General features: G+C 44.1%; 1 protein-coding gene across 1 annotated transcript in view; it reads left to right on the top strand.

Moving 5' to 3' along the window:
* MAP2K1 (mitogen-activated protein kinase kinase 1) overlaps positions 1–23,592 on the top strand; it is a 79,433-nt gene that overhangs the window by 11,354 nt on the left and 44,487 nt on the right. The window contains exon 2 of the mRNA XM_027123397.1: positions 23,356–23,566. Coding sequence (XP_026979198.1) covers positions 23,356–23,566 — 211 coding nt within the window. The remainder of the gene's footprint in view (positions 1–23,355; positions 23,567–23,592) is intronic.

Here is a 23,592-nt window from a genome sequence, read left to right on the forward strand (position 1 = left end):
AATTTTTTTTTTTTTTGGCTGCACTGCGCGGCATGCGGGATCTTAGTTCCCCGACCAGGGATGGAACCGATGCCCCCTGCAGTGGAAACACAGAGTCTTAACCTCTGGACGGCCAGGGAAGTCCCATATATCTAGTAATTTTTTGATTGAATATCAGTATTTATAGATTTACTAGTGTCATCTGCAAAACATAACTTAATTCTTCCCTCTCAATACCATTTCTATTTTATAGCCATGTCAGCTTGCATTGCTCTCAGTAGCAGTTCTCATGTCCCAGGGGACCACTTTTAAGTATAATGAGGCTTCCCAGGAACCTTCTGGGCCAGGGGCTTTTCTGCTGTCTCCAAGGGGTCATGAGAATAGGAAGCAGCCGCCCAGCTTTATAGAAGCAGAGCCTGTTAGGGCTGGATGGGACCTTACAGGTTCTCCAGCCCTCTGACTCCTTTTGCAAGATGAGGAAACCAGACTTGGGGCGTGGGGGGAGCAGTGGGGAGAACCTGCTGGGAGTTCACACAGCTGGAGTGGAAGAAGGTGCTTGAACTTTTATCCCAACTCAGACATATTTTCACTTGGGATACTTACTTGGTTTGAAAATTTTCCAAGTTTACCCGACACTGAATTTTGGTAACTTTACCTAGTACTCTTAAAAATTTTTAAAAACCTCTTTTCAAGTAATAATCTGAAACACTGGAAAAGGCTGTTCCTCTATATCACCACTCTCCTAAGGTGTTTGAGGGAAAAGGGAGTGAGGAAATGGGGGAAGGAAAGGGTATTTTATTTTAGTCCAGGATCCTTAGTAGGAAGGCCTATTTTTAAGCTTCATAATGTCAGTTTTTAAAGCAGTGGCTTTCAAAATAACCACAGACAGAAGTCCCTCTGAAATGATCACCTTTCTAGACTTGACCTGTTTTGAGTTTACCTGTTACCAAGAAAGGTTCAGAATTTCAAATGCTCTTAAGTGCATTTACTTTTCAGAAAAAATGGAACAATTGAGTTGAGTGAATGATCCACATGAGTTCCAGATTCCAGTCAAATCTTGAAATTTGGGGAGTTGTGAGGAGAAGACAAGACTAATCAGCCACATTGTCGTTTTTACAGGTTGTCTGGATCCAGGTTCATTACGTTTCTTTATTGAGTTATAACTTACGTATCCAGGTTATTTTTTAAAAATTAGATTAGACCCTCACCGCATTTGAGAGTTCAGAGTTGAAATTATTTGCCCTGTTTGATTTCATGTCATCCTTCAATAAATAATCCTTCAAGAATGTCCTTGTTGGGGGAGGCCTCAGAAGTTAGCAGGAATTCCAAGCTAGCTGTAAACCTTTTGTCTAATGGCTTACTCAAATCCAGATCGAAATCCTACCAAAATGCTAGCCTGTATTTCAGCTCTTCTCTCTCTCTCTTTCTCTGAGTCTGAGGAATGCTAGAAAAACAAGAAGAAGAGGGTAGTTTAACATCCCAATAATATTAACAATAGAAAATATATCCTGCTTATCTTAGGCATCCATTTGTGTCCACTGATAAAACTTGGGCATTGGAGCCACGGAAAAGTTCTATTCACCAAAGGAAGGACCAGCGGAACATTTGGACCAGGTTCATAGCGCATTATATTAGTTTAGATAGACAGTGCAACACTTTTATTATTTTACTGAAACACTCCTTTTAAATATAGTCTTTTGCCTTGTTTTATTTTGGTAACTAAACTAACGCTGGGTTAGCCATAAGTGTAGCTTGCTGCATTTTTATTTCTGAGTATTCTAAATCACTGAGCAATTATTTTAAAAAAGTCTTAAAGCATTTACAAATAAAAAGCTATAAAATATTGACTAGGGGAAGTCAAGGGGAGAGTTAGTGAGGAAAGTACCAGAAACCACTAACAGGTGTTTTGGCTGCACTGAACAAAGTTTCAGCTTGATAGGCAATCAGGGGGAAGGGTTTTGTGAATTCCTGAAATGTGAGGTGGAGGGGACACAGGGTAAATCAGCAGTTCCGGAGGCACAGAGGACTTGGGTACTGGAGGTGCGCCCCTAGCTGAGGATCTGGAACAGTTCCTGAGCAAGTGGCTTTCTTGAAAGAGAAGCGCTTTGTCTGTAGGACCCAGGCGTGGGGTAATAAAGTATGGGTCCTAGATCAGGAAGGAACAGTAGGACGAAGGCAAAAGACATGAAACTTATCCCTGAAGGACATCATAACTGGAAAAATTACTGTTTATTGAGGGCGTATCTGATCTATTTTCATCCATTGTCTTGAATTTGCACTAAAAATCTGTGAGAAGGTTCATAATATTCTATTGTACAGATAAGGAAGATGAAGTTTAGGGAAGTTAAGTAACTTGCACAAGGTTGCATAACTAGTAAGTGGTGGAACTAAGTTTAGAACCCAGGTCTGTCCTTCTCTAACACCCATGCTTTTCCCACATAGCCCTCCAAAGATTGCGTAAAATGCTGAAGGTCTTCTTAGAGCTACACTCACCAAAACTATAGCCACTAGCCATATGTAGCTACTTAAATTTTAATGAATTAAAATTAAATAAAGTTAAGAATCAGTTCCTCATTTACACTCGCCACACTTTGAGGACTCAATGGCCATGTGTGGCTAGTGTTTACTGTATTGGACAGAGCAGATTACAGCATTTTCATCATTGCAGAAAATTCTATTAGCATCTAGAAGTCATCCAATTTTACTCTTATTATTTTTGCCCCTTTATTTTGCAAAGGAGAATATGAAGGACAAAGGAAGGAAGTAACTTGTTCAGTGTCATACATTTAATTAATCCAGGCCTTTGGACTTATTGCCTGGTGGCTTTTCCTATGTTCCACCCTCTTCCTTAAAAAAAATTAGAATAGAGATGTGCAAAAGGAGTGACTCTTACTCTCTTGAGCTTTGCCTGGCCTTCAAACTGGATTCTTCCTCCCAAAGTACAGTCCTGAGTTTTCCCAAGTTCAAAGGGCATGTTATGATTAGCCCCCCAGGGAAATGAAGGATGTTTGTTGGAAAGGAATTCCATGCTTAATGTATGAAATAGCACTTTGATTCCCCTGGTTCTTTCTCTGCCTTCCTACCAAGAACTTTGTAATTGAACTTGCAGCTGCCAACCATTTGTCTTCCAAAGAAGGCCAACTTCAGAACAGTTCAAATGACAGAGGTATATATACTTTGAATGCCAGCAGCTGCTTGTTATTTGCTGTTTATTCCAATGACATTTGTGTTAGGGTCAAATAGATTTAGATTATGACCAGAATTACAACCATAGATTTCTAACTTGTATGTTTAGAAGACTAAGATGTATTAACATTCATTTAACTGATATTTAGTACATATCTAATATTTACCAGGCACTGGGCTGAGAGATGGACAAAAAGAAGTTTTGCTGAAAATTGGAAAAGATGCCAGTGTTATTATGACTGAGTTGAATGCATTTTAAATATTCTGAGTTTTATTGTCAGTATTTGCTATCCACATATCTACTATTTAGTCCTAAATTTCAGTCAAAGCTCCAGTTTGGATCATAGCTTTGAAGTAAAGGGAAGAATCACATGGGAATGTCCTTTTAGTAGATGCTATTAAAGACATTTAAATTATACATTCCAGTGTTTAAATGATAGTCTAAAGTGTATGTGTGTGTGCTTGGAGGGTGGGCATGTGGGAACAAAACCAAGGCATTGTGCTGGGGTAATATTTTTAGGAAGCCTAAATGTGATGTTTGATTTCAGTCTGACTCATGGTTTAGAAAGTTGTCTTTCAGAAACTGAGAAATGAAAGTTTTGGGCGCATGAGTATGCTCAGAGAGATTAAAAGCAAATCTGAATGTTGGCAAGGTGTCCAGGAGAGTGCCTGTCTTCCCTGAGAGTGCAAAGGTAGGGGCCGCGAGGACTTTAAAGATGGTGGGGACAGCTGCAAGGGATCCCAGGAAGCTTCGACATCTGGTCTTTCTGTCTGAGATCATAGGGGCAGACGGGCGGGGGAGGCAGAGCACCCAGAGGTCTTCCTGTATTGTTTTTTAGAGTAGGGTCTAATTTCTAGAAAGTTTTCATATCCTTGAGTCTGTCTCCACATCTGTAAAATGGGCACAACAACCCCTACCCAGCAGAAAGGATTCATATGTGTGTGTAAACTGCTTTTGATGATTAACTGGACTCATGATAAGGGCAGGACTAGATTCCCAGCCCAGGGTGCCTTATTTTCTATCAGGCGAGAAGGAGAGAAAATTCCCACCTCCCAAAGAACTTCCAGTGATGAGGCTCTTCAGCTGTTCTTTATCCACACAGACTTAGAATAGAGACAACGCCGGGCATACTTGCAATTTCTGGGGATGTGCAGGAAGCAAAAGAATTATTTTCAGTGAAACAGGAGGCTGCAAAGGTGCCTAGGAAACAACTGCCTCAGTACAGCCTAATATAGACTCCTCCCAGCTTCTCTAGGCCGCCATCTGCCTGGCAGGCACCACTCAGGAAGCTCAGCTTTCTTCTCCAAGAGTTTAAAGAGGATTTCCTGGACTGCGCGTGTGTGCATCTGTGTGTGTGTGTGTGTGTGTGTGTGTGTGTGTGTGTGTGTGTGTGTGTGTGTGTGTGTGTGTAGGAATAGGGAAGGGTAGTCACTGACATAAAGGGAAGGTAACACTCCCTTCCTGTGGCACAAACCAGATGTTGAGGGTCAGTTCCAGGTAGATCTAAGGTTCAACTTCTCCTTCATATTTCTTCCAAACATCTTCCTCAGTGGGCCCTGGCCTCTGCTCAGACTGTGTCTTCTACTGGGGATTCCCTTCTCCCCCTTCAGTGCATGTTGAAATCCTAATCTTGTTCAATTTCTAGGTCAGCTCTTCTGTAAATCCGTCACAGACTTGTCTTCCACCCCACTCCAGGTAGCAGTCATCTACTCCACCTTCCAGAGCACTCTGTACATATCCCGTCACGTGTTAGTTGTTTGCATAACTCTGTCCAGTTGGACTGGACTTGAGGAAGCTTGGGACTGGGTCCTATTCATCATTATCTTCAGTGCACATCATGTTCCCTAGCACCTGGTTTGGTAAAATTTTTTTTTTTTTTTTGCGGTACGCGGGCCTCTCACTGTTGTGGCCTTTCCCGTTGTGGAGCACAGGCTCCGGATGCGCAGGCTCAGCGGCCATGGCTCATGGGCCCAGCCGCTCCGCGGCATGTGGGATCTTCCCAGACCGCGGCACGAACCCGTGTCCCCGGCATCGGCAGGCGGACTCTCAATCACTGCGCCACCAGGGAAGCCCTGGTTTGGTAAAATTTTGTTGAACGACTGAAGCCTTGAGATGACAGAGGGCAGAAGATGCTCCTCTCCCAAGGTCGAGACTCTGCTGATCCCTGCGAAGTCTGACTTTGACTTAATTAGTGGTTGTCTATTTTCAGTTTATAATATCTTGGCACAGGAGGGTCACAGTGTTGGTGGTAATCATAGCATTTGTTCTGCGAGGCTCTGTGTACTCTTTATTGTTTTTACATCTATTTATTTCCTCATTCAACTACATGAGGCAGGCGGGATGTGTGTTATCTCTACCCAGTAGATGAGGAAACTGATCCTGGTTAAGGGCTGTGTATGTCACACAGGCAGTTAAGTGCCTGTAGTCCTTCGTACTGCCTTTTCAGTCAATAGTCCCTTCCTAGCCCAGTGGGGAAACTGGCGGTGACGTTCTGTGGTGTTCCCTCAGCCCCATGCCTGGCACAGAGGAAGGCTCAGGGAATGTTTGGGGCTGGATGGATTGGCAGGCCTCTTTTGCATGCTGAGCTGAACACTTATTCCCAGCAACTGCTGGGCTCTTTGATGGATATGTGACATCGGTGACTGAATATACACGGCACCTGTGGCTTTTCACACTCTCCCCCCACGCCTCTCCAGGGATTGGGATAGGACAGATGGCCACAGACGCAAGATTCTCAGCTCTGCATCCTCTCTGCAAATCATATTTGGGGAAAAGTTAAGTTTGTGCAGTAATACAATTTCAGTAACATGGTTTCATACTGCTGGTAAGTAACACTCTGGATAAATCATACTTCAGCAGAACTCATTTGGGAAAAGAGTTTAATTTCACTGTAGGTGGCTGTGATTCCCACCCACCAGCCCTCCTGCACCCCCACCCCAATAAATCTAGGCTGATAAGGTGAACGCAGCACTAGGCCAGGCCATTTCCAGACCCAGAATAGCATTATGTTATATTAATCATCCTTTTCACCATCAACACCTTTCATTCCCTCTCCCCCAAGCACAGCCACCTGTCTGTCCTTATATGTTAAATGTGGAAAAGATTTTGATAGCTCAGTCTCCTGGATGTGTTGTGAAGAGATTGAGGTCCAGAGAGGCTGGGAAGCTTACTTGGTGTTGTACAGCTGGTGAAGACCTGAATCGAGATCCGAGGCCCCTGACTACTCTTGAGAGTGGGGCTGTTTTCTGCCCTGTCCCAATGCCTGCGCTTCGATCTGTCTTACAATTAGGGCAGAGTCTGTATGTTCAGTTTAAAATTAATAAAGGTGATCAGTTGCTCATTGTTAAAGGCCCCCAGCACAGAGTGAGTTCATTTCCTGTTGACCCTCACAGCCTCTCTTGACATACCTTTGGTAACGGCAAGTAAAGTCTTGACAGATTTCTGTAGAGTCAGTGCAGCCTAGGGGTAACCGTGTGTGGTTTTGACTAATAGGATTTAACTTTCAGGAAAAAAAGGAAAAGAGGGAAGGATGATAAGTATATGTGGAGGGAGAGAAAAAACTGTTGTTAATTTTTCTCTTCATGGTATACCTTTTGGCTCTTTGGATCTAGAAATCATCTGATTTTGATGTTTCAAATATGGCGAATAGATACATAATCCAAAGTCAGTGTTCAGACTGCTGAAGATTAGTAAAATGTAACAGTAGGTCCAAGTCTGGAGTGTGAAAACAATAATACTCATTTGTCATAGAAGCTTCAGTGTTCTACATCTCCTGCCAGCGGACTCGGGGATGCTTGGGAGCTCAGCAATTGGTGTGCCGTCAACTGGTCTCTGGTCCTCCCTTGTTAGGGGTGGGGCCTGTTGTCTGAGTGGGTATTTTTGGGAGGGGCACACATACCTGGCCAGCCAGAGGGGCCAGTTGATGATGTGCACTGCACTGGATGATGTGTCTAGCAGGAAGCCCAGCTGTAACCGCAGAAGATAACAGTTCTCTGCATAGGATTCACTTGTAGTAGGTGGTCAGTGTTTATTGATTTCTTGATTTAAAAATATATCTGTATCTTCCTCTATTTTCTTTACTACGAAGATCTCAAGTCTCTTTAATTTAGGGGAAGAAAGGAGCTACTGATGCCCTGCTCCTCTTTTGATACCACGACGCGCTTCCCCACAGATACAAACTCTGTTCTGGCTCTCAGTGGGTGCTCCTTGCTCTGCAGGAGTGTGAGCTGCAGAGGCAGACAGCTGAGGTTGGAGTCCTGGCTCCACCCCTAAGTTGTTGTGTCGATTGGGCTCATTACTTAACCTCTCTCACCCAATTTTATTGCCAATGTTTGGGAGGCTACCCCTCCTTGAAAGCTGAAGTCAGATATTATTTCGACCGTGAAAGTTTGCGTGATCTTCCTTGGAAAAGCTCCAGTGGGACTGTCCATGAACTACTCAGGAGACAAACCACTTGGGGGTGTGTGTATGTGTGGTGATCTTCACACATGTCTGTTGTGTTTTACCACCTGCACTGTGAGCTTCTGGAGATCAGGAGTTCAGTCTTGATGCCCCATCTTTAGCCCAGGCCTGGTGCGTAGTAGGTAGTCTCTAAACATGGAATGAATGAATGTCGGTGTTAGCTTACAGAGCTCATGTGGGACAGGAGATTGGCTCCACTGGGCTTTCACTGATATCAAACGCAGTGTTATGTGCATTGAGTTTCTTGATATCTGTGCTTGAATCATTTCTACTTTTTGTCCTTTTTAACTGATTAAGCAAAGCTGGGCTAGTTGGAGACCCCAGGTAGGACCAAGAGATGTGGCCTCTGCCTGACTCTGTTGTAGGTAAAGTGCTTAATTCCAAGCCAGCACAAAGAAAGTTGGGAGTATTAATTATGTGATCAAATAGAGTCTAGTTACTAGACTGTAAATGATGATGGTGGGCAGGGATGTCATAAATGTCCTAGGGTCTGGGGGACTGAAGGAGTTAAAGCTCCTCTCAGAATAGCCCTGGCAGCTCTTAGGAAGTAGCTTCTGAGGCAGGATGTGGCAAACCAGTGAGTAAATGAGAGCCATTCTCCTTTGGAAGAAAAGAAAGTGGGTGGGGAGAAGTGAAGAGGAAGAGCCTGGTGGACAAATCTTTTTTATCTTCTGCTGTAAGAACATGCTTCTCTTTTGAATGCCAGGCAGAGCCTGCAGAATTTTAACCTAAAGTGACCAAGGTCCAAAGAACGCTTAACAAGGCTGTTTTTGCAGTTGTCTTGTTTTTCTCCACAGCTAATAACTCAAGTTTAATGTGCAGTGGAGTACCATCTTAGTAAATTTTGTTTTCTAATCTTAGTCATTGGCGTATTCTTTAATGCTCTTTGAGGATTCACAATTAATGTGAGGTGTCATCCACAGTCACACTCTTTTTTAACCAAGAATAAGTTAGAAGAAAGGTATTTTTGTTTGTTTGTTTTAGAAAAGTGTCTTGTTAGTGTGTTCAGCTATTTGTTTCAGAACACACTCTCACTGTGTGCGTAACAGTATTTTGTAACACAGGACAAGAGGATGCTTCCATTTAATGCAGGTGAGAGATCTTGTTCAAGGATGGAAGGCTCCAGACCCGGGTTAATTCCACAATCTTGGTGTCTTTTGTTAAGAGCATGGTTATAGATTGGAGGCAAATTATTGACAGAGGGTGCAATTTTGCAAATAAAAATAGCCCTCTGGAATTCAGTAATGTGTATATGAAATGAAATAGGTGAACTGAATTTGTTGAGTTTCAAGCATCACTGGAAAAGCAACCATCATTTATAACTGTATTGCATAGATAGCAATAATGTAAATCAGTGTTGGGTTCAGGAGTTGGCTCCAGGACTGTGGTTTGTTATGAGAGAAACACTTCTGTCCTTACAATGAGCTGGTATGCATGATGGACTGGATTTGACTTTACTCAAAGGCTTCTATGAGCCAGTCTTTGGACCAGGTAATGAGAGGTTAATTATCTAAAAGAGAACTCCCCAGTGGACTTTCAAGGACCTGGAAAGCTGAACTCAGCAGTTTTTAGACTTCAGGTTTCTACACACTCTTTCTCTCAAGGAAGCCAATATCTCCTGAGTTGTGCAGCTCTTGATTCTATATCTATGAAGGTTCCAAACTGGAATTTTTTTAAATTGAAATATAGTCGATTTACAATAGTGTTAATTTCAGGTGTATAGTGTAGTGATTTGGTTTTTTGACAATTATATTCCATTATAGGTTATTACAAGATATTGAGTATAATTCCCAGTGCTATACAGTAAAGCCTTGTTGCTTATCTGTTTTAGGTATCGTAGTTTGTATCTGTTAATCCCTTATTCCTGATTTGTCCCCTCCCTTCCCTTTGGTCACCATAAATTTGTTTTCTATGTCTGTGAATTTGTTTCTGTTTTGTATATAGATTCATTTGTATTATTTTTTAGATTTCACACATAAGTGATATCATATAGTATTTGTCTTTCTCTGTCTGACTTATTTCACTAAGCTTTATATTCTCTAGGTCCATCCACGTTGCTGCAAATGGCAATATTTCGTTGTTTTTTATGGCTAATATTCTACTGTATACACGTACCACATCTTCTTAAGCCAGTCGTTTGTTGGTGGGCAATTGGGTTGTTTCCATGTCTTGGCTATTGTAAAGAGTGCTGCTGTGAACATTGGGGTGCATGTATATTTTCAAATTAGAGTTTTCTTTTTTCTGGATATATACCCAGGAGTGTAATTGCTGGATCATATGGTAGCTCTATTTTTCATTTTTTTAAGGAACCTCCATACTGTTTTCCATAGTGGCTGCACCAATTTACAGTCCCACCAACAGTGGGATGGAGCCTGGATGGAGTGCTTTTCCCTCTGTTGCAGCAACTGATATCTTTCAGGTCTAAACGTGGACATTACATTTTCTCACCTTCACTTTCCCTTCCTCATCTTAGATGGAGTTGTCTTTTTTCTGTTCCCATACTCCACTGTGCCCACCTCACTTTCAGCATTATTGTCTCCCTTACCCCATAGCTGTTGCTGTACTTGTTAGTACCATTCCCTGTTTTTGGCTTGCACTGTGATATCTCTCTCTGTCTCTCTATCATCTCTACATCTCTGTCTCCCTGTGTCTTACACACACACACACACACACACACACACACACACACACACACACTGCCTGGTGAGGGCAGGGACCTTGTCTTCCTCATCTGTACCTCCCTAGCCTCTAGCGTAGATGGTGCCTGTCACACCGTGGATGCTCCATAATGGATCTGCATGGCATTTTCACATCTGTAGACATCACAGCTATAAGCTAGATGTCTGCTCCAGTTCCTTATCCCCTGCACTCCTCTAGATTAGAGCAGTCTTGGAGACTTACATTCTCATGGTCACTTCTGCTTCTTTGGGGCTCACATTTCCCTTCCTGTGATTTTTCTCTTCTTTTTGCTCTGTGTTGAACAAACTTGGAATTTGGCCCCCTTTCTCTGCTTTCCATCAACAACAGTAAGAACAAAATATACACAAAGCTATTTGTGTGCATGGCAGATTGGACTGAAGGTCTGGGGTGGGGAGGATGTATTATAGCAATAAAGACAACTTAAAATCTAGTGGTATTAGGTATCTTTGGGCTTAAATGACCTTTGCCACTCTGCCATGGTGCATCCTTTTCTTCCTTTCTTGCTGCTTCACAGCCACTCCCAAAAGAAGTCTCTCCCATTTTATTCTGCAACGTGAGTCAGCTCTCCAGCTCCACCCCTGCATGCTGTTCAGGCCTGCTTCTGCCTATGCCAAGGCTCAGAAGCAGGCTCTTTTAAACTATGGGCCAGCCTTCTGGTCCTCTGGTATCCTCTGCTCCGAGGGTGTTTGTTCGCACAAACACTTATTTCCCCGCCCTCCACCTTCTTTTGTAAGACTTAAGCAAGCACTATCAGTTTTAGTTTTAATTAAATTTCATTCTCTCTGGTGCATGATGTTAGTTCTACCAGCTACGTTTTGACCCCACGAGGCCAACTGCTCTTAATTGGAGAGCCTGACTAGTAGTTTTCCACACTCTAGTTTAAGAAGTTGAGTGCCTAAGTGAGCACTTGGTTGGACTTCTAGCCCTGATCCTGATCTCAGGATTCCCTGAGAGTTGCTGGAAAGTCACCTAGGGAGTGGGATTTTCCCCAGAGGTGATGGGTGCTCAGAGGAGAGGTTTGCTGACCTCTCTTGTGTGTAACTTTGGGCAAGGAGAAGGGCCTAGCTGTAACAAGCATGCTGGTCGTGTATTTAAGGAGGGAAACAGGTCTGGAGAATTGAAAATTTCTCAACATGGACTAGCACTGGAGACGTGTTTTGAGTGCTGTGTTTCTCCTGACTGCATCTTACTGCTCTTAGTTGTGCTTCTGGGCACTAGCTGTTGGTCTTTTTGCCCTGGGGACTCAGCTGTCCTCATGGTTCTGGGTAAGACTGTGGTCACGTTGGGTCCTTTCTCCCTGAAGAGCAAGCTGCACCTCTCCTTCACAGAGCAGCCTGGACCATTATTACACAGGGAGTTTCTAAAAGGTCTTTCTCTAGAGCAGGGAGTGGGTAGGGTCAAATACATCATCTTAATAAGGCCACAGTACACCAGCTTGTCCTTTCAGGAGCAGTCAGCCACTCGCATTCTGTGGCCACCACCAGACCCAGCACTGCCTTTGTTTTTCTGATGGTGACCACACGTTTATTGAATTTTCCACCTGGGTTATCCTTGGTGCTTTCTTCTTTCAGTACTTCCTGCCCCGTCCCTGCCAGCTCTCTTATGCCACCAGACTGTTTACTGCTTGTCCCGTGTGCTTCACCTGGGCAGTGTCCTATTGCTTCCCTTCCCTCCCCAATCAAAATGTATCAGCCAGGCTTCCCCGGTGGTGCAGTGGTTAAGAATCTGCCTGCCAGTGCAGGGTACGTGGGTTCGGGCCCTGGTCCGGGAAGATCCCACATGCTGCGGAGCAACTGAGCCCGTGCGCCACAACTACTGAGCCTGTGCTCTAGAGCCCGCGAGCCACAACTGCTGAAGCCCGCGCACCTGGAGTCCATGCTCCGCAACAAGAGAAGCCGCTGCAATGAGAAACCCATGCGCTACAAGGAAGAGTAGCCCCCGCTCGCTGCAACTAGATAAAGCCCGAGCGCAGTAGCAAAGACCCAACATAGCCAAAAATAAATAAAAGAAAAATAAATAAATTTATTTAAAAAAAAAAGTATCAGCCTTGGATGTTCCGCTGAAAGAATTTCCTTTTTGGGTAGATTTAATTTGTTGTCCTCTCAGGGATTTTACCTTTTAGCAGAACACAGTTCTTACCTCAAAGGAATAGGTCACTAATGGGTAATTATCTGGTGTTAGGGATGAGCTAAGTGGGAGATTTGTTTGAAGGACATGAGCTCTTCAGCTGATGTGGAGAAAAGAAACTTTGGAATTCCAACTCTAGCCTTGGGTAAGTTACTTAACTACACCTGGCCTGCATTTCCATATCTGTAAAATGGGAACAACATGTCTATTTTCTGCTGTTGTTGTTTTTTAAACTATTTATTTATTTATTTGGCTGCATTTGGTCTTAGTTGCAGCACGTGGGATCTTAGTTGCAGCATGCAGGACCTTTCCTTGTGGTGTGCCGGCTTCTTTCTAGTTGTGGCCTGCGGCGTGGGCTCAGTAGTTGCAGTGCGCGGGCTCTCTAGTTGTGGCACATGAGGGCTTAGTTGCCCTGTGGCATGTGGGATCTTAGTTCCCCGACCAGGGATTGAACCCACGTCCCTTGCATTGGAAGGCAGATTCTTAACCACTGGACCACCAGGGAAATCCCAACATATCTATTTTTAAATGTTGTGAGGAATAAATGAGTTAATGAGTGTACCATGGCTAGCATTTAGGAAGCTCATCTTTTAACTGCATCTAAATTTTCATTCTTTTATCAGACTGTTATATCCCTCTTTTCTCCCTATTAAGTAAAGGTGATGCATCACTTTTTGTCCTCTGTCTTATCTTTTTTTCTCTCTCTCCAAACTCCATCACTTTTTCCTTTCCTTTTTGTGCTTCTATGGAAGACTGGTCCTTCAGGAATTAATTCACATGTGGCTAATATGAAACAAATTTTGCCCACTGGGGTGGAAGGAACATAGGCTGTCAGTTCTTTCAAGCAACAGTATGACACCCCCTCTCTGATTCAGGATGTTGTTCAGTATTTGAGAAGAGTCTATGCGAGTGGGTGGTCCTGTCACTCCAGAGGTTCCTTTGTGTGTGTGTGTGTGTGTGTGTGTGTGTATGCGTGTGTTTTTCAGCGTGTCTGTCTGTGGAAACGTGCCGTGGGAAGGTAATTTATATGATTTCAGAAGGCAGTTTGATTCCAAGGAGTAAGTGGGGTTTTTTTTGTTTGTTTTCTTAAAGGATAGGAATTCAGGATTCTTATCTCTTTTTTTTTAAATTAATTTTATTTATTTATTTATGGCTGTGTTGGGTCTCCATTTCTGTGCGAGGGCTTTCTCTAGTTGTGGCAAGCGGGGGCCACTCTTCATCGCGGTGCGCGGGCCTCTCACTATTGCGGCCTCTGTTGGTGCGGAGCACAGGCTCCAGACGCGCAGGCTCAGTAATTGTGGCTCACGGGCCCAGTTGCTCCGTGGCATGTGGGATCCTCCCAGACCAGGGCTCGAACCCTTGTCCCCTGCATCGGCAGGCAGATTCTCAACCACTGCGCCACCAGGGAAGCCCCTTATCTCTTTTTAATTGAACTCATCCTCTCCACTTTTCATTTGTTTATTGGCTTGGAAGCTAGTTGATTTAAAATGAAATTAAACATCTGTCCCAACTCTCATTTTCTGATTTTTTTACTTTTTTTTGTTTTTTTAATTTGGCCGCGCCGGCTTGTGGGATCTTAGTTCCCTGACCAGGGATTGGACCAGCACCGTTGGCAGTGAAAGCGTGGAGTCCTAACCACTGGACCGCCAGGGAATTTCCTGATTTTTTTACTTTTAAGTTTTATGCCTCCAATACTCTTTGCTTATAATATTCTTACTCCCAGTTCTATACCACTGTCTACGTTGTAGACCCTGTTGGAATGCCCTTTCTCCTTTTTTGCTATCTAAATTTTATATGTTGTTCTAGACCAAATTAGGTCTCAAAATCCTATAAAATTTACCCTGATTGCTCAGCATATCCTGAACTACAGAGCCATCTGTGTCTGAAGCCCTTTGTGAGAATTAGGGGAACTGTGGGACAGTCATTGCTCCAGTCTTTTTTGGGAGTGGTGGTGAAACCAATTAAAGACAATAAAGGTAGTATTTAATTACATTGTGCATTTTTTCTAGATTACTTATTTATTGCATGAAAATGCAGGAATCTCATCAGTAAAATGGGGCTAACAGTGGGAATTACGTCATGGTGGTATTAGGCGTTTAGGAGCTCATCCATATTTAGCAGAATACGTGGCATACAGCAGGTATACAATAAATCAGTAGTAGGTACTATCAAATCAAATCTTATTAACCAATAATTACTTGACAACAACATAAAATATTAAATATCACTTTTGGTGATTCCAGCTTTTTTTTTTTTTTTTTTTACATTGCACTCTCCTTTAATCTCTGCAGTCACTTTTTTTTTTTTTTTTGCCGTACGCGGGCCTCTCACTGTTGTGGCCTCTCCCGTTGTGGAGCACAGGCTCTGGACGCGCAGGCTCAGCGGCCATGGCTCACGGGCCCAGCTGCTCCGCGGCATGTGGGATCTTCCCGGACTGGGGCATGAACCCGTGTCCCCTGCATCGGTAGGTGGACTGTCAACCACTGTGCCACCAGGGAAGCCCCTCTGCAGTCACTTTTATTTACCATCACATCATTGTCTTAAACTGCCCTTAGCTGTCTGTATTCCTTTCACTATTTCACTGAGCGTCTTGTAGTGTCAAAATGCATGCATTCTCACAGAAGACCTGGCAAGATGAAACAATTGATTTAGTATCAAAGGAAAAAGCAACGAGGATGGGATAAGTGTCAGTGGGGTTTATATGTGGAGAAGAAGTAATGACTAGGGTCTCTAACCATACAACACGGGAAGCCAACCACTGTGCTTGCAGATGTCTATGGCCTTGGTACTTAGCTGCAGAGTTCTATCCTTGGAATCCTACAGGAAGAATCTGATATTAGGATTGGAGAATTTTAACCCTGAAATGGACTTTAAACACCACTTAGCTTAACTCCCCTATTTTACCTATGAGAAAAATTGAGGGAAAGTGACTCGCACAAGTTCACAGACCAAGTTACCATCAGAGTTGAACCCAGGTCTTCTGACTCCCAAAGGCTTCACAGAAGCACAGAGTGTCTGGTAGCCACATGCATGTTTTTTTCCTTTCAAGTAGTTTCATGTGCCATTGTGAAAGACCAGCTCTTTACTGACCCAGAAGCAGCAGATTTCCTGTATATATTTCTGGTCCTAGAAGTGGGTCTGGGGGCTACTTTCAAGAACAGTGACTTTGAAGTTTTTCTCATCTACACATCTGTCAGCAAACTTAGAAGAGTAGGAGCCCAAGATGTGAGCAGCCAGCATCAAGGAAAAAGAAAAAAATACCTCTGCTAAATTCAGTGAAGCACATTATAAACAATACAGGAGAATGGCTGCACTGAAGCATTGCTTCCCATAGCTGCTTTAGAATATAAGCCCAAAGCTACGCTCGGCACCAACAAGCAGAGATCTACAAAGGTCTACTATTGCTAGAGGAGGTATAGAAAACTTTGTTCTACCCAAGAACTGCCACAGACATGTGATTGAGTTTGGCTGCCATGGAGAGGAGGGGAAGTATATGCTCACAGGGCTTGCTTAAGACTAACGCTGGACAAGAGAGAATTTCTTTACCCCTACCATAAGCCTAGCACTAAATTAAAGTAATTGCAGTCTACCCCTGGAAGAGGGCCAAGAGCATGGAGAAAGACCCCATTCTGTGGCCAGGCATTAAGGACAATTCAAAGCTGAGGGAGGAGTAGGAACACAGAAAAAAACCTATGCAGCTCAGGCTTCACTCTAAGCACAAGATACGACCCATCACTGGAGAAATTTGTAGCCTGTGGTGTTAACATTAACAAGAAAACCCTAGCTCAGCTCAACTTTGACTAATAGCCTAACACACACTAACAGTATGACAGAAGAGTATGTCCATTACCAAGTATAAAGATGATTACCTCAGTCTCTGTTCCATCACAATGTCCAGCGTTTAATCAAAAATCAAGAGAGAAAAAAACCAACCTATTATCAAGAGAGAAGGTAATCAGCAGAACCAGACTTAGAGATGACCCAGATGTTGGGTTTATCAGTCAGGGGCTTTAAAATAACCATGATCAATATCTTAAAGTTACACAGCATACATGGACAAATGAGGAATTTCAGAGGAGGTGGAAACTAAAAATAGATTTAAGAAGAAATTATAGAAATTTCAAAGAATATGACATCAAAGGTCCACAGGCTCATCAGCAGACCGGACAGAACTGAGGAAGGAATCAGTGACTTTGAAGATGAGTCAGTAAAAATTATCCAAGGTGAAACACCTAGAGGACAAAAAAGAATAAAAGGAAATCAGAGCACAGCTTCCAAGACTGATAGATTGATCTGACTATCGAGAGATACTGAGATTGAGAGAGAGAAAGGAGACAGACAGACACTGACTGGAACTTTTAAAGGAATTGGCTTATGTGATTGTGGAAGCCTGTTAAGTCTAAAATCTTCAGGTTAGGTTGGCAGGCTGGAGACCCATGGAAGAGTTGCACCTTGAGTCCAAAGGCAAAATCTGCTGGAGGAATTCCTTCTGCTTCAGGGAGGTCAGTCTTTGTTCCATTAAGGCCTTCAACTGACTAGATGAGGCCCACTCATATTATGGAGGGTAATCTGCTTTACTCAAAGTCTACCAATTTAAATTTTAATCTCATTCCCCCCCCCCCCAAAAAAAAAAAAACCCAAAACCATTTTCATAGAGACATCCAGAAAAATGTTTGACGAAATATCTTAGGCACTGTGGCCCAGCAGTGTTGACACATAAAATTAACCATCGTATGCCCCCTTCTAGTTACTACCCTCCCCCACCAAAGTGTGATCACTTTTTTACTTTATTTTTATTTTTTTTTGTTCTTGGATTTTTTAAAATATTGAAGTACAGTTGATTTACAATGTTGTGTTTATTTCTGCTATACAGCAAAGTGATTCAGTTATATACATTGTTTTTCATATTCTTTTCCATTATGGTTTATCACAGGATATTGAATATAGTTCCCTGTGCTATACAGTAGGACCTTGTTGTTTATCCATTCTGTATGTGATAGTTTGCATCACTTTTTAACTTTATAATAGCTTAGATCAGTTTTGAATTTTATATAGCGGGAATGACATCGTATGTATTCTTTTGCATCTGGCCTCTTTCACAGAGCCTGTATACATAATCCTAGAATTTTATTGCCTAGTTAGTTAACCAGCCCTTCGCGGAGTGGCCTGTAGGATTGAGGTGTGAGAGAGTATAAGCCCCTCTCCACCATGTTGTCTGGGGCTGTCCCTGGTTGGCACACCTACACTCTCTAACACAGATGGGCTAGTTCAGTTGGAGTCTGGAAGTTGGTAAGCTACACCTTTGGCCCCCTTGCCTTCCTCATTCAGGCCCATTCTCCTTTCCTTTCTTATTACTCTTTGTAATGCCTCCCATCTCCTGCTGTCCGTGGTTTGACTGTATAGAGACCCCTGATGCCATTTCTTATCTTTTCCTCACATTCTCCCCCTCTCCCCTCACCTACCCGGTTGAAGCTCCTCAACCTGAATACACCGTCAGCCTTATTCTGCACCTCCTCAGCTGGCTGTCACATTGACAGACTTCCTTAGAGACATCTAGACAAACTCCCCACCCTACTCCCCATATAGTTTTTTTTATGGGTATGGAAACTAAGGACCAGAAAAGGAGGTAACTCCCAAGGTATCTCAGATGGGAATGGTATAGGGTGTAGATCAAAGGGTTGCAGCCTTAGTCTCTGGGTGCTGTTCCCTCTTAGCTTGGGTCTTTCTGCCTTTCCTTCCCTCTTTCTTCCCTGCCCTCTTGCCAAATGCCACAGAGAAGGGAGAACTTCACAACTCCTGGGCTCTCTGGTGAGGAGACCCGCCTGCACTGGGACCCATTCTCTCCTTCCAGCACAGTGATGTGTTGTCATCCCCTGCTCTTCCCTCTGTGCTTCCTCCCGGTGGAGGTGGGGCCTGCCACCTGTAGCAGCCTTGCTCAGGTTGGTGACAGACAGCTGGCTGGTGTTTGGCATGCATTTGTGGCCCATTTCTGTTTGGTGTGTGGCAGTTTGAAGACCCCATTCCTTGGTCTGGACATCGCCTCTCTCCCCCTTCAGTCATTCCTTTAGGTCAGCTTCCCGTTGCAGTGACCATCAGAGTTGGAGGTGGCAGTGTGGCACCTTGAAAGGAGCTCTATTTCAGGAGTCGGGAGACCTGCCACCAATAAGCTGTATGACTTTGTCCTTTCTGGACCTCCGTTTCCTCACTTGTAAAATAGGTTGGATAGGGTGGTCTTTAAGGTCCCTCTCTGTGCTGCATTTTATACTGCTCCTTGATTGGAGCCATTGAGCCACGAATGAAAGATTCCTGCTGTGGTAGTGTAATTAGGCTGAGCAGATGGGTGAGATGAGAGGGAAGGAGAAGCTCTTGCCCAGGATCATCCTTTCCCCACCCGTTTCATTGTGCCTTCCTGGTGTTTTCAGAACACAAATGACAACCTGTGTTTTTCTCCAAGTTCCTTGTTTTTCCTCTGCGTTCCCATTTCAAGCCTATAATCTTGTATCTGGATGAACTTGTGTTTACTGTAAGACAGCCCTGGTGCAGAATTCATGTTACAGCATGTCGTTTCCTTTCTGCTGTGGGGAATGTGATGGGGGTTGGAGCCATCACAGCTGGTCCCTGGAGAGGGCTGTGTGTGTCAGAGATGTATTGTGCTGGGCTCCAGTTTCTTTTCTCAATCCCTAGTTCTGATTTTGCTGATGTCAGTTAAAACCAAAGATTGTGAAGGAGGCCAGTTTTTGTCCTCTGAGTGTTGGAGATTTGTGGTGTGGTTGAGGGGTGAGGGGCCACTCTCTTCCTGTTTCCTTTGCTTGAAGCATTTCACCTTGGGAGGGCACAAGTGAGCCTTGTTGAACACCATCCACTCCCTGGGTGAGAGGAAGCAGTACTGAATACCTATACCTCATTGATTGATTTCTTTTTAATGAGTCATGAAAGTCATTTTGATGCCAGAATTTTCCTTTCACCTTCAGATAAAATCTTTTGTCTTTCATTCCCTGAAAAACTTTTAGGGGATTTTAATAATTATTAAATTACAGGAAAGACAGTAATTTTTGAATCCTGCTGTTGCTGCTGTGGCTTCTCCTCATCTTCCAACCCACTCCCACCTGCCTTAACATTTGTGTAGAAATGTGTCAAAATTCCAGGGTTTCGTCCCATTAGTTTTTTATTTTGATCCTCTCCTGGTGAAGTAAGCATCTTGTTACCCCATTTTACAGAAGAGAAAACAGATGTCGAGTTAAATGACTCGTTCATGGTCACACAGCTAGTTGTCTTCCAATTTGGGATAAGAATCTGGGATTCCTGATTACTAATGAGTTAATTTGGCAACTCCGTCCCCCCACCCCCCCATTAAGAAAGTCTTGCCACCATAAGTGTCTCTTCTCTCCCTGGCTCCACCCTCTGAAAGCACAAATTAGAAGCCAGTTCCTTAGCTGATGGGGTAGGCGGTTGGACCATGGAGCATAGGAGAGGGTTGGGGAGGAAGGTGGCACAAAGCCCAGACTTAGGGTTTTTTTCCCCCGAAGGTGGGAGAATTCCTTATTTCTGCAGAGTCAGGAAAATGAGCAGAGTCAGCATCCCTCCCACCTTCCCACCATCCCAACCCCCCACCACCCCCAAATGGGTGTGGTTTCTTGCGGCCAGTGTTACTTGCAAGGCAGTTGTTCAGATTGATGTACAGGGGAGACAGGATTGCATCTGGGGCAAAGGACTCTTCCTGTAGGTACACCATTTTCATGTCTGATTGAGCCCTGGTGTGTTACGTGCTCCACACTAGGATCTTACCCATGTTTGCAAGTTGCCTCCCTTGGACGTATTGAACTTTTTGAAGAGCTAATATAGCATCATGATTAAGGTTAGAGATTCTCTCTGCCCAGGTTTGAATCCTGGCTCTGCCACTTAGATGTGCGACCTTGGACAAGTTACTTCACCTGTCTGTGCTTGAGTTTGCTATGTGTTGTAATCGTAAGGTTGTGGGTTAAATGCATTAATGCACGTAAAACACCTAAAAAAGTACAGTGTTATAACGAAAGTGATTGTCCTTTCATCTAGCCCTCCTTCCCTCTCGCCCTCGTACACATTCAGTGTGTTGTGTGTGTGTGTGTGTGTGTGTGTGTGTGTGTGTGTGTGTGTGTGTTCTTGACAGCAGCTTTTTGGAGTCTGCATTTCCAGTCAGACTGCTGAGCCCTCCAGGCAGCTGTAACCTCATCCAAGTTTTAGCTGTAGGTCTGTCTGTATTTGACATGTGTTTCTAAATGTTGTCATCAATGGGCTCCTTTGTGGAGAGACCTTAGAGAAGGGAAACCAGAGGGTGTGCACTGTGCACTCCCAGCCACACTGGTTCCAGTCCCCACACCTGAGGGACTGTGGGTAGCAGTGAGACTGAGTTCAGCCTTGTAGCAGAATGAGAATATTGACCAGCTGTCTTAGTCTGCTCAGGCTACATAACAAAATGCCATAGACTGGGTGGCTTAAACAACAGAAATTAATTTTCTCATAACTCTGGAGGCTTGAAGTCCAAGATGAGGACTGGTTGGGTTGCCAGCATGGTTGCGTTTTGGTGAGGCCTCTCTTCCTGGCTCGCAGGCAGCTGCCTTCTTGCTGTGTCCTCACATGGCCTTTCCTTGGAGTGTGTAGGGGGAAGGCCACCTCTCTTATAAGGCTGTCAATCCTATCTGATTAGGACTCTACCCATATGACCTTATTTAACCTTAATTACCTTCTAAAAATCCTATCTCTAAACGTAGTTACATTGGAGGTTAGGGATTCAACTTACAAATTTTGGGGGGGACCAGGCACCAGGCTTCTTCCCCCAAGAGTTACCCAGTGAGGAAGGTTGGGAAAGTCAGCCTTGTGTCCTCTTCGGCCCCATGTACTGTGTTATTTGTAAGGCACTATTGGATCCTCCCATACCCTGGGGAGGCATTGGGTCTCCATCTCCTTGCCTTCTTAAGGTTTGGAGTGTGAATGAAGAGTGGAAGATTATGCTTGCTCCTACCCCCAAGCTCAGAAATGGTGTGTATATTGAGGGAAGGGGGTCACCAACATTCTGATGTGTAATGACTGCCTGTCTTGTCACCTGTGTTGTTTGTTTAGACTAGGGACAAAAGTCAAATGAAACACGGTGGAATCTGTTTACCACCCTTCTCTTAACAAGCTCCCAGGAGTAATGAACACTTCAGTTCTTTATGTAAAGCACACTAGTAGGCTGCTGTCTGCCATACCCACTCACTACGGCGCCCACTGGTTGAATTATGTGCTTACCAAGAGCCGGTTTGTTCCGAAAGTCATTTGCACAGTTGTAGTTGGTACTGTAATTAAGTAATGTATGTATTTAAATATCAGAGAAACTGATGAAATACGACTGCAAACGAAGTGGTTTTCTTTCTTTTTTTTCCCCCCCACCTATGAATACTAGTTAAAAGCTGTGGAAATACTCAGTGAGTCCAGGTTACTAAAAAAATTACTGTCAGGAACTTCCCTGGTGGCGCAGTGGTTAAGAATCCACCTGCCAGTGCAGGGGACATGGGCTCGATCCCTGGTCCAGGAAGATCCCACATGCTGCGGAGCAGCTAAGCCCGTGCACCACAACTACTGAGCCTGTGCTCTAGAGCCCCTGAGCCACAACTACTGAGCCCGCGTGCCACAACTACTGAAGCCCGTGTGCCTAGAGCCCATGCTCCGCAACGAGAGAAGCCACTGCAATGAGAAGCCTGTGCACTGCAATGAAGGGTAGCCCCCTCTCGCTGCAACTAGAGAAAGCCCACGCACAGCAACAAAGACCCAATGCAGCCACAAATAAATAAATGAATAAATAAGAAATGGTAATTTAAAAAAAATTACTGTTAAATTAGGTGAGCATTAAAATTGGGGGAAGTCATCATACTCTTAAAGTTTTATTCTGAGATTACTCTGTCTACATTTTTATGCTAAATAATCAGTATTTGGAAATTACAGACATTGTATTCTCTTCTGGTTCATGTCAGAAAGATGATGTGGGGCTCTTAAAGAGAGGGCCTCGCCTTGTGTTAGCAGGTGGGTGAATGAATGCACTTTCATATGTTTTGCAAAAATAAAAATTTAGGTGTACCCTTTTTGCTCTATTTTGATTGACCTTGTTCCTGATCTGATCACATTGGAAGGGAGGGTTTCTACTGTGATTCAGTTTAGAGCCTGTTTTGATAATGTGCTTTGGTTTCAATTTAGTGGTTTTAGGAAATAGATTTTTTTTTTTTAATTTACTTTTTGGCTGTGTTGGGTCCTCGTTTCTGTGTGAGGGCTTTCTCTAGCTGCGGCGAGCGGCGGCCACTCTTCATCGCGGTGCGCGGGCCTCTCACTATCGCGGCCTCTCTTGTTGCGGAGCACAGGCTCCAGACACGCAGGCTCAGTAGTTGTGGCTCACGGGCCTAGTTGCTCCGCGGCATGTGGGATCTTCCCAGACCAGGGCTCGAACCCGTGTCCCCTGCATTGGCAGGCAGAGTCTCAACCACTGCACCACCAGGGAAGCCCAGGAAATAGATTTTATTTTGTATATGGTGTTGTTAAAACCAACACTAGTGGGTCTTTTGATACTGGGGTTTTAAAACAAATTAAGGTGGCTCACTCTGGATTTTAGTAGATTCTGCAGTTCGTCTCGTAGGCTCATAGCATACTGAGAGAGAACTAATTCCCCTATTTTACAAATGAGGAGAGCAGGCCTTGAGAGGGGAAGTGTGTCTGTGGTGAGTTGTGTGGGGTGGCGGAGTGCAGTGGGTAGAGCCACAGCAGGTGGGACCTTCCCCCAAGCTTCCTCCATCAGTTCTCTCTCTGGCCTCAGAGCTGGAGCTCTCCATAGCAAGGGTGCTCCTCTGGGTGGACTTCTCTGATGACAGTGTTGACCCGTGCTTCCTACTTTGGGACAGGACCAACCTGGAGGCCTTGCAAAAGAAGTTGGAGGAGCTGGAGCTCGATGAACAGCAGCGGAAGCGCCTTGAGGCCTTCCTTACCCAGAAGCAGAAGGTGGGAGAACTAAAGGATGACGACTTTGAGAAGATCAGTGAGCTGGGTGCTGGCAATGGAGGTGTGGTGTTCAAGGTCTCCCACAAGCCGTCCGGTCTGGTTATGGCCAGAAAGGTGAGGCCACTTTAAAAAAAAAAAAA

The sequence above is a fragment of the Aethalodelphis obliquidens genome, unplaced genomic scaffold, assembly GCF_003676395.1.
Source record: "Aethalodelphis obliquidens isolate GAN/ISIS:26980383/991018 unplaced genomic scaffold, ASM367639v1 scaffold26, whole genome shotgun sequence".
In the NCBI taxonomy this organism is placed as follows: Eukaryota; Metazoa; Chordata; class Mammalia; order Artiodactyla; family Delphinidae; genus Aethalodelphis; species Aethalodelphis obliquidens.